The following is a 12103-nucleotide window of genomic DNA, read 5'->3' on the forward strand; positions in this document are numbered from 1 at the left end:
TGTGCTTATGAACTGCCATACAGGTAATTCATACCACAGATAATAAAATATGAATAGTTGTTGTTGGTTCTGCATCACCATATAACCTATTTCCAGATTTTTAAAGGCTGCATAGAGAAGGTGAACAGAAAAAACCATGGTTGCTTACAACTTCATTAGAAACAGTAAGGAAATAAAGTATTTTAGTCAACTGAAAATCTTTGGAAATTCCAACCTGAGGAGGCTGAAAACCAGCCAACATGGGCACCAGGAAAAGGGGACTTATAGGACAAGACAGTTCATTAGTACTATGAAATCCCAAGTTCTTGATGTTGACATAAACCATACCAAGGGTCCAAGCTGCCTCCCACTGAAGTCAGTGGGAGTTTTGCCATTGCCTTCAGTGGGAGCGAGAGCAGGCCTGGAGGCAGTTTAAAACAATACTTCATTGTGTGTAGCATCTGTCATACATGCAGTGTTACAAAATGCTCCATCAAGTTATGCTAATAGAGCAACTTCAGAGTTTAATGGCAGCAAAGGAAAAGAGAAATTTTCAAGGATCATCATGAAAAAAGTAGTGTGTTTTCAGCTGAGTTTTGAAACAAGATTGAAAGTCAATGAGGCGCAGAGACAGAAAACTGTTCCAGACGGCAGGAGGTGTAAAGGAGAACACTCTCGCAACAACAGTGAGGAGACTGTCTAGTGGGAAAGAGAGGAGGCCAGTGCTAGACAAACAGAGGGAGCAGAAAAGGTTAGAGTGAGAAACAAGTTCAGTGAGGCAGGCTGGAGCAACGAAAACTATGGACTGTTTTAAAAACAAGAAGGACAATTGGAACAGGATGCTGAAATGAATGGGGAGCCAGTTTAGCAGTCTAATGATGTGATGTGTTTATGCACCAAGTGAAGGAAGGTGGGCAGCAGCATTCTGCACATAGCAGGGTTTAAACAGCTTTGTTTTTTTTCGACTACCTTCAAATCCAGCGAAGAACAGAGCTCACCACCCTGAGCAGGTTACCCAGGCTGAGCACCACTGCATACTACTCAAATCTAGAAGAGCGGCAGCAATTCCTGATGAAAGAGAGAATCCCGAAAAACAAAGCACCAAAGCAGGACTCAAGGGCAGGAAGGAACTTGTTTTCCTCTTCATATATTCTTTCAAAGTCCCATATATTAGGATTTATAAAACCAACGCTCCCATCACCAAATCCTGAGGCTCCTACTGTGTTTATAAGCCCTGTTGGCCCCAGTTCACTACTGCACATATGCGTCTGCTGTCTTTATAGCCCAAAGTGTATCATCTTGAACAATTAACAGAAAGTCTCTAAGCACATGGTGAAAAGGATGAAGTTACTCCAGAATAGGTGGCATTTCCTATTACTGACCTGGCCTTTCTGCAGGAAATGATTACTACCAGTGACTAACATGAGGTGCTGTTTCTGTTAACATAGTGTGCATTTTTAATGCTTTTGGTCTCTCCTTCACTCTCCTTTCCCATTTTATCTTACTTGTTTCTCTTTTAATAACTGTTTGGCCTCTTCCTATTCTTTCTTTCTTTCTGTCCTGCTTAATGCTTCCATTGATCTATCCTGTACTCTCGCTCTTCCCACCTTTATCATCCTTAGCATTCATCTTTCCTCCCCCTTGCTCTGGTCCCTTTTATTTTCCTTTCTCTCTCTTACATGCCCTCATGTGGCTCCCTTGCAAACAGCACCACCTATAGGGAATGGGAAAGCAAAGCAGCTGGACTCGGTGCAGTGCTTCCTCCTAGTGCAAGTATGTATCACTGAACTGTTAGACAGAAGGTAGGGTAGATTTGCACCTTACAGACTAACTAAATCAAAGATCCATAAGCTTTCATAAGCAGCCTCTTGCTTTATCAGAAGTTTAGCATTTGATGGAGCAAGCTGCTGCTTATGAAAGCTTATGGATCTCTGATTTAGTTAGCCAGGGGCTGGTGACCCACCAGGGATTAATTCATGGCCCCCAGGCTCCTGCCTGGCTGCCACTTCTGCCACTGCTACAGCTGCAACAGCAGCCAGAGTCTCTGGGCTCCCCTTCCTTCCCAGGGGGCAGGGCATTGCAACCCGACATGGCCAAGTGAGTTGAGGTTAACAGGTGTAAATAGGTATGCTCTATAATATATCAATTAGTTTTTGAAACTGGGTGCCACTCATTTCACAAAAGTTAGGGAGGGGTGCCTCAAGTCAAAAAAGGTTGAGAACTCCTGTATTAACCATATCCGCACTACATTAGGGTTCATGGGAAAAGAGCAGAATAGCTGTATGGGTTTGCTTTTTAAAGGAAACTGGAAGCATGATGATAAATCTGAGGTTTAAAACACCCCATCATCTACATGGGTTATCTAGTCATAAAACAGCCTTGCTTTTAAATCAGATATTACCAAGACATATATGGTAAAATCACAATACTTGAAAATATTTTCCAACAGGTTCTTTTCAAAGCGACATTTTTCTAATTGGACATTTGTTTTGCAACTGCAGTATAAGCATACATGGTCTGATAGTTGCATAATTACAAAAATAAAAAGCCTATTACACCAAACTGGAGGGGGTTTTTTCAAGTCATATGTTAACTGTTTAACAGTGGATTTAACAATACTAGGAAACTGCAATCCATTTAAAAGTACGGAAAATACCATTCTTGTTCTCATCATGCATTTAAGCTATATTTAACAGTTTCAAAAACAGTTAAGAGTCCCAGTTTGTTCATACCATACCTAAAAAAATCTGAGTGTCACTATATCTTATCACTTGACTTAAGAAAATAAACATATTTTCTTTAGTTTAGATAGCACCTATCACCTCTAAAAAGTCTTTGTTGCTTTACAATGCAAATTGAAATAGAGACCATATACAGATTACTTTGCCATAAAAATATAGCCATGTCTAATGGAAAATACAGCATCTGCTTAAGAGTGCACAATATCCCTACACAACACTTGTGAAAGTGAAAAATAGGATAGAATACATGAAACTACAACTAAATAAATTGAAAGTACCTAAACTATTGTTTGGCTGAGACACTGAGATTAAGAACTATTATTTGGCATAGACCCTTTTAGAAAAGTTTTTGGTGATTGTGCAGGACCTGGACTGATCTCATCTGAAAGACAGAATTTCCAATATCAGCCTGCCCTGACCCCATGTTGGAGCATTACACCAACACTGGCTCACAGGGAAGCCTGCTACTTGAGGAATCAGCAATGCTACTTGCTACAGCACCTGCATCAGACATGTCAGAGATCAACCAACTCAAGCACTTTCCTTGTGAAAGGGGAGAAAGGTGTTTCTCTCTCTGCCCAAATTTATTCTCTGCAGTAGAACACATATTAAACTGGTCTCCAAGTTGAATTATGCAAATAGTGGGGAAAAGTGAACATGTTGATACAACATATGAAAAAAAAAATACTAGATATAAAAATTCCACAATTTCAGCCTCAATGTGAATGCAAACAGAAGCATCCATTAGTGTGTGCATTTGAATTTTTAAAAAGTCTCTTTGCTGTTTTTCCACTTCCTGCTTTTATATTTACTTTCTTAAAGAAAAATATAAATAGCTAACCTATATGATTATCGATCCTTTTTACACAGTCTACTGCAAATCAAAATTCTCTCTCAACCCAAGCAAGGGCATTTACTTTACACTATATTTTAGAATTTTGCAAATTAATATTTTGCAGGAAATGCTTTAATTCACGCTGCACCTAAATATACCATTCAATGTTATTTATGCAACCTGAGAGACTTTAAGGGATGTGCACGCTTGATAACAAAGGACAAAATTTGCTTCTGACCTTCAAGTAATTTTATATGTACTATGTATCCATATGGAAAGGCTAAGTATAATATTGAACAGGTTAAAGTACAGCTTATTTCTAGCACTTGTAAGAGTGTAAATGTTATTCTCCCATCTACACAATTGATCCGGAGTTCAAATTTCCAATGTTTTTTCTACCTATGAAACTCACACCACCAAAAAAGGTCCATACAAAATCTCTGCTTATCACTGAATTCTTTTGTATGTTTCACTGTTATCTCAGCCTGCCACACTTTTTACCTACTATTCCCCCATTCATCTATATCCTTCGTCATTTTCTTAGAGATGGTCATTTTTTATCTGTCTACATACTGTAATTCCTCATTCCATTGTACCTATAAACCCTCATCAGAATACAAACAATAACTAATATCAATAATGAGGCCCATCACAGTAAATCTCTATTATTTGTTATTTTCAAAATAATGCTAATAACTAAATGTGGTTACAGTGATGCACAAGAGCCCTATCTGGATCACCTATACTGCAGTGAATTTCATCCTAAGAAAAATAACTGCACAAAAAGAAATGCAAGAATAGCTGTTCTTTTTCTTCAGCGCAGTAGAAAAGTCATTGCCATTGTCATTTGCCTACCAAAGAAGCCAGTTGTAATGGAGCATTTGGTCCTTCCCAGTCCATTTCACACTTTTCATTCAGCACATCATTAGTACAGAAAAGCTAAAATGAGTCATTTCCCCTCTACTGGCCTTTCCACTGAAATTCTACAACAGTGTTTCTCACTTTCTTAGAATTCTTTGGGATAGAAATATGCTGGATTAGTGTTTGGAAAATTTAAAAAAAAATCTTAAATTGACTTGTAATTACTGAAGAAGAAAAAAAATGACTCATTGCAAATACTGAAAGGAATTAAACAGATGCCCTTTCTATTCTCCCCAGAGCCATTAAGTAGAGCCTGGATGACTAAGCTTCAACAGTCACTCTTAAAAATATGGAACAGTGATGTAATTTTCAACACTTTTTCAATATTTTGGAAATGTCTTTTTACATGGTTAGTTTTTCCCTAATTAAAAAAAAATCATGGGAAAAAGTTTAATTGGTTTATTTAAATCACAGGACAGCAAAACTGTATTGATGAGGAAATAACACTTCCAACTGATTCATTTTCAGTTAGCTAATAGGTATAAAAGAACATTGATTTCAACTGAGCTATGACAATTTACACTGGCTGAGGATATGATAGCCTAGTATTTGTTAAACTGAAAGAATAGGTAGCTTTCTATTTTTACAGGCTCAGTTACAGGTAAGCCTCCTCTTTCCTCTGAATATTGACATAAGAGATTCCCATTGCTGGGAGACTTGATAAGCAGAAACAACCCATTAAAAAGGGTATAGACAGACCGAACAAATGTGTTGATATCAAAAGACACCAATATAAGCTGTTATGATGCAATGGTAAGATTTTCAAGATCCTATAGCAATACAAGGGTAGAAAAACTGCTTTATCCACTTTGAGCCAGCTTCATTAAATCAAAATTAAGGTAAGCTGGCTAATTTGTACAGGCTCAAGCAGAGGTAACAGTCACATTGTAACAGTTGATGAGAGCACTATAGCAGCAACTCCCCCTCCATTTTTAAAGCAGCTAAAAAGAACATCTGTCTATATACCCATGGTGAGTTTGTTGATAAGACTAATTAAGCAGTGGTGGTAGGACTGTTTCACCAATACCTGGAATCGAAGTTTTGAAAAACCTTAGAATGTATTATAGAGGTGCATCGATATATTGGTCCATATCATACTGGCACCAATAAAAGGAAAATTGACATTATTGGCAATTGGCTATTTTTGACCAATCTGGTCAATGTCACCAATAAATGCCACATGCATGCACATTTACTGCATGCACATGACCAGGAATGCAGCCCATCAGCTTGGAGATCAGCAACCATCCAGTAAATCTGGAGGGGGTTGAAAGAGGTGTGGCAGAGGGAAGGGGCGTGGGGAGCGCAGATTGAGGCCCCTACAGTGAGAGAGGGAGTGGGGCTGGGGCAGGGGCAGGCACTACCAAGCTGGGGCAGGGCAGGGCATGGGATGGAGCCATGGGCGGCTCATCCGGGGGGAAGTGGCTCCCACCGCTGCACACACCGCTGGGGGATGAAAGGAGGGTATGGGGCCCCTGGATTTGTGCACAGGGCAAGGACAAGCTGCCTGCTTCATGGCTGGGGGCTGCATCAGGCTGTTCCCAACAGGGGGCCTGGGCCAGAGCTGTGCTTGGTACCAGGTGGGCAGCAGTGGTGCTAGGAGATGGGTGGGCTGCAGCAACCCCAAGATACACAGTATTGCTCCCCCGCAGCACCACCACCTGCCCCGAGTACAGCCCTGGCCTAGCCCCCCCTGCCAGGAAGAGGCCAGCACAGGCCCCGATCCTGAAGTGGGAAGCCCACCCTTGCCCCACACACAAATCCTGGGGGCACATGCCCCCCCATGCATCTCCTGGGGTTGCATGCAGCACTAGAAGTGCTCCCCCCAACCCCCAGACATGCTGCCCACAGCTCCATTACATGCCCCACCCTGGCCCGCCCCAGCTGAGCAGTGCCTGCCCCTGCCCCACTCCCTTCCTTACCGTGGGGACCTTGATCTGCCCTTCCATACCCCTTCCTCCCCACAGACTTCCCAGCCGGATACAGTGTTTTCAGCGCCTTTTTGTAGGGGGTGAACTGACACGCTCAGGGGGTGCACATACACCTCCGTGCATCCCCTATGTGTCACCCCTGCACCGCAGGCTGTAAGGTCAGGGTGTGGCAGCAAGGGCTGCTGGCTCCCACTGGGGAATCAGAATTTTTTTTCATTAACTTTTTTTTTAAGCTGATTTGACAGACAATCCTGGATTTCACAGTTTCTGTGAAATTGTAAATTGACCCAACCCCTAACCAGACATACTTGTTCACATGTGGATTTTAGAGGCCTGTATCTATGCATTAAAGATTGAAAAATATGACTTGGGAAGTTACATCATTTCCCTGTACTTTGCTGTTCCCTGCAGCCTGAAGAAGGAAGCTGAAAAGAAACACAGAAAACAGCATCAGCCCACACCGAGTCTGGGGGGGGGAGGTACCAAATTGCCAACTGGGGGGGTCCTCCAATGGCAGCCAATCGCCAAGCCAGCAGCAAAAATGGAAGTGTGCTTCCAGTTTCATGGTTGGCACTTCTAGGTGGTACATGGCCGATCTCAGGGGACACACGTGCACCCGTGTGCACCCCCTATGTGTTGCCAATGCCTCACACAACACTAAGCAGGGAAGCAGTAGCGAGTGATTGCAGTGATGCCTTGGTGCCAAAAGAAGTGGAAACAAAGTAGAGCTTTGAGGGGCACTTGGCACTGGATGGAGAACTTCAGCTCACTTCACATACTGCTCACCAAACATATATGATACAATAATGACTTTCAGTTAGTTTTACCATGGGCTATATTTGATTTGGCAGTATATCATGTGTTATCAATACCTTGAGCTGTCCAGAGTCCAATTCTGATACTTTATGTGCCAAATACTACGTGCCAAACACTTAACTGCAGGCTGATTAAAACTAAGTCAACTAATGAGAGACATTAACAAGAATTAGGCAAATTAAGGAAAGGTTTTTATACAAAAGCTAAAATCAGCAGGCTGAGGAAAGGAGTTAGAAAACCTAAGTATTCCGCCCAGTCGTGTTACTGGTTTGCAGAATGACCCTGAGCAGGATAGTTCTTTGAAAACTGGAAATAGCAATGAATATTCCTTTTTTTTTTTTTTTTTGTATTTTCAGACTGAAGAATAACAATCATAAGATAAATGCTAAGCTTTACTGCTAATTACAATTTTAAGAATACTTTACTGTTGTTATTCCATGCAACAAGTGCACAAAATAGACATAGTGAACCTACCTTCTTGAAGCTGTATTGGTTCTGCTGAATTTTCACCACTCATTAAGACAACAAAACCTGTAGCTGCTCGGACTGTAGCTTGCCAGGTTGACATGGCAACTGGTGGTTCCTGGCACGGAAAAAGAGCTCTGTTGTTTAGTGGTGATCCCATTGTATAAACACAAGGCCTATAAAGAGAAGAAAAAGGTAAAGAATTTAATCGTTTTTTCTTATTGTGGAATTTGCAATAGTAAGAGGTGAGTAGAGTTTCTATTACAAAGAGAAATTCAAACCTGCTAACTGGTTTTCAAAATCTCAGTTATCTTGGTTTCAGTCTAAGACAGTGGTGCCAATCTTTTCCCCCCATAGGCCAGATGGACAGTGTCCCATCCCTCTGTGGGCCAGATCTAGCTGTTGGTCCCCATCCAGCACCCATGAGGGGCATAGCAGGGGGGCTGGGAGGCAGGTGGTGGCTGTCCCCAAGCCAGCCCTGCAGAGGAAGGGGGTATGGTTTGGCTCCACAGGGGAAAGGGGATATTTGTATGCATATGTATGTATATATATGTATATCATGTTTTGGGGAAAAAAAATCGTGAAGACAGCAATTAGGTTTTAGTGGCTAAGATCTATAGAAGTGCTGAGCCTCTCCTATGAAGTTCCTAAATTTGCTGAATTTATTCACTGAATCCTTTCACTAAGGCTGAGTTCCTCCTGTAGAGCAGGAATAAACTGGAAGATTTCAACTGCATAATAGTACAGAGGAAAGATTTCTTGAGGCTATATCAAACGTTTACGTCAAATGTGTCAACCTTTCTTCTGAAAAGACAGAAAAGGTCTACTGAATCCTGAATTAGTGAGGACATGTTTAACTCAATAACTGCCTTTGCCTACAGGTGGCACTATGAATTATACACCCTATATCTGAAAGCAGAAATAGTATAATCAACACTCATATGGTTCTGTGCTGAGGCTAATTAGGTCAGCCTCTCTAACCCACCAAGAATACTGCACTAAGGCTGCTATGCAGCTGTTGATTTGCAAGGTAGTGTGCGTGCAATATTGTGACATGTTTCAGCACTGCTCAGAATCTTCTAAAATGTGACCTCTTGACAACCAGACATCCACTAGAAATATATGTGTCTAAAAATATATATATGTCAGAAAAAGGAACAGTGCACAGAACAACCCCTTCCCAGAAAGCATTTTAGTTGCCAGAAGGCACTCATTCCCTTTAAGATACCCTTTCTTCCCCAAGAGAGTAGAAAAGAAATAGTTGACTAACTAGTTATCCTAGGGCCATGGTTAGGATATCTAAATTCCAGGATCTAGGAGAACAGGACTATCAGCCTATTCTCACAATATACAGAGCAATACAATTTCATAGGATCCTAGGAAAGTAGGGCTAGAAAAGACCTTGTGGCTAGGGACTGACATTTGAAAAGCCTGACCCTGAATTGATTCAATCTTTTCAGGTTAGTTTAATCTGGCTAGGCTGAAGTGGTTTGTAACTGGACAGACATTCTCTCTGGACTCAGGAACTTCAAGCACATGCCTGCAGTGGTTCAGTCTAGAAGCCGAGGGTGCTAGAGCAGCCCCCCCTTCCTTTACACAATGCTGCGCTGGGTGGGGGGCATGGCCAGGCTCTGGCAGGACCTCTAACTAGGAAGCTCTGCTTGCACCATCCAAGGCATTTCCCCACTGGCTGCTCAAGGGGCAGAAGCGTTGCCAGACCCCAGACCCCTGCTAGCACTCTGAGGCATGGGGGGTGTGCAGTGTATGCATCTGTTGATGATATGGAGCTTCTCTATCTCCCTCCATGCTTCTTTATATTGTCTGCAGCAAACTTTATACTGTCTGCAGCAAGCCAGCAGGGGGATGATAACCAGGGATCTGGGTTTTCCATTTCCCATGGAAAAACAGAGACAACCATGGATTCCCTGTTTTTAATCAGGGAAAACACGGATTTCCCCTTTTAGCAGAGAAATCCATGGATTCTCCACTTTTGCAAAGAGCTCTTGCAGGCAGGCACAGTTCCAGCCTGCGAGAGCGAACTGCAGAAAGGGCACAAAACCCTTAGCCCTGCCTGGAGGGGAAGGGCAGGGCCTGAGCCTCTGAGTCAGCCAAGGCTGCGCTCAGGCTTAGACTCACTCTTCATCCCTGGAGCCTGGAGGTAAGTGGGGCTTGGATGTTGGGGGTTGGGGGAAGGTGGCTGAGGGAGCTGGGGGCACCACTGGCCCCAGGTGGCATGCTGCAGTGCCTCCCTGCCCCCCACCCCAGGAGCAGGGCCAGGGGTGAGAGCAGGGGTGCCCCTCTGTGGGCCATATATGCACCAGCCAGTCAGGTGGGTTCGCACACAGCAGCCACCACAGCAACTCTGCTGCCACGCCCCACGCTGCCTTCCCACAGCTGGCCACATGGCTTTGTGGGCAAGTGGCGCAGGGTGCGGCAGCAGTGGTGCAGTGGTGGCTGCTGCTTGCGGGCTGCACACATGCCGGCTGGCCAGCAGGGGCGGGAGGGGGTGGCTTGCATGTGACAGCCACTACCACACTGCTGCTGCTACCCCACAGCTGGGTGCATGGCTCTGTGGGCACGGCTCCATGGCGGCAAGGGTTGGCAGCTCTGGCAGCTGTGTGCCGGCGGGGGGCGGGGCAGTTCATATGCTGCCATTGCTGCCGCTCACCTGTGGAGCCATCTCTGCAGAGCTGTGCAGCCGGCTGTGAGGCAGCAAAAGTGGTGCAGTGGCGGCTGCAGCCACTGCATGCAAGCCCCCTGTCTGCAGGCACAGCTCCTCAGACAAGCAGCAGCAGTGGTGTGGGATGGTGGTGGTGGCTGCTGCATGCCAGCTGGCGGAGACAGGGAGGGGGTTTCACATATGGCGGCCGCCACCACGTCGCACCACCGCTGCCACTTGTCTTCAGAGCTGTGCCTGTGGCCACTGCATGTGAGCCCCTTTCCCACCCCAGGCAGCACACAGCCACTGCAGCCACCACCCTGAACTGCTGCAGAGCCATACAGCTAACCATGAGGCACAAGCTACACTGCACTAGCAGTCACCACATGCGAGCCTCCCCCTCCCTCCCTCCCTCCCCTGCTGGACAGCCAGCACGTGCAGCCTGTATGTGGAACCCACCACCGCACTGCCGCTGCTGCACCCCGCACCACCTGCTTGCAAAGCTATGCAGCCGGCCATGGGAAGGCAGCATGAGGCACAGGGGCAGAGTTGTGATGGTGGCCACTGTGTGCAAACCACCCCCATCAGGCCAGGCAGCGTGTGTGTAGCCCACAGAGGGGCACTCCTGCCCTCATAACCTGGCCCTCCTCTTGGGAGTGGGCACAAGGGCACGCTCCCCCTCACTTTATGATCTGGTCCCCCAGCACCTTCCCTTCTCCCCACATACTTACCTGCTGGGGTGAATGTCAGTGTCTGTGCCTGTATGTGTGGAGCTGGGGGGCTGTTATGGGGGAGTGAGGGGCATCAGGAGACCTGAGGAGGCTGGGGTGGGTGGAGTGAGGGGCACCAGTAGTGCGGGGGTGGGGTGCTGTAGGGGACCTTTAATTTTAATTATGGTTTGGGGGTTTTTAAATCAGAGAATTCACTGTTTTTAATCATAGAAAACCAGGATCCCTGCTGATAACTGTGTTTATCGCCTCATCAGCAAAACAATAGCCTCTCTCCATTAGTTCAAACTCTTTATAAAGCTTACCAGCTGACCTGTTAATTAGCTCCAAAAAGCCCTAAGCAGCCACTTTTCTGTCTGCCTGTCCCAGTGAAATTGGAGACACGCACACACAGACACCTCTAAGCATTGCGGGGCTGGAGTCCGTGCTATGGGAGATGGGAGGGAGGAAGAGGGGAATCCCTGCTAGTCCAGCAAACAGCAAGAGGGAGGAGGGAAGGGCAGGGGGAAGCCAGGCAGACCCTGCTGTACTTGCAGTCTGTGCAGGAGCTGCAACCAGGGAGCAAAGGGGAGGGGCCAGCCCTGCTGTGAAGCAGAGAGCCCTGCCCAGCCCAGAGACCATACCGGGATGCTGGGGGAGTCTGGTTTATCTTAAACCACCAAGGGGTCTGGGATAGACATTGAATAAACCAGTTTGAGCCAAATCAGTTAAGTATGATACTACATTCAGCCAGGTTTATCTCAAACCGGTTTCAGCCATTTTCAAATTGATTTATGTGTACTAAACACCTGTTCTGTTACAGGTTTAAACCAATTTCTAATCACTTAAATCAGTGTATGTGTAATGGCTATCCCTAGCCCATGAGGTCATCTAATCCAGCCCCCTGATCATCCCTGAATAAAACATCCCAGCCAAGTGTCTATCTAACCTGCTCCTGAAACCATCCAAGGATGGAGATTCCACAATTTGGCATATTGTTACTATTAATTTTTATTTACATTAATGTTACTAGGAAGAGGACTGCCTCA

At 45.0% G+C, this 12103-nt stretch overlaps 1 protein-coding gene across 3 annotated transcripts in view; it reads right to left on the reverse strand.

Annotated features, from left to right (window-relative positions):
• Positions 1–12103, reverse strand: part of CUNH9orf3 (chromosome unknown C9orf3 homolog) — a 402054-nt gene that overhangs the window by 326652 nt on the left and 63299 nt on the right. For all 3 annotated transcript variants that reach the window (XM_019517353.1, XM_019517354.1, XM_019517355.1), the window contains exon 3: positions 7698–7864. In XM_019517353.1, the coding sequence (XP_019372898.1) occupies positions 7698–7864 (167 nt within the window). The remainder of the gene's footprint in view (positions 1–7697; positions 7865–12103) is intronic.

Source organism: Gavialis gangeticus, unplaced genomic scaffold (assembly GCF_001723915.1).
Source record: "Gavialis gangeticus isolate Ggan-Ray unplaced genomic scaffold, GavGan_comp1, whole genome shotgun sequence".
In the NCBI taxonomy this organism is placed as follows: Eukaryota; Metazoa; Chordata; order Crocodylia; family Gavialidae; genus Gavialis; species Gavialis gangeticus.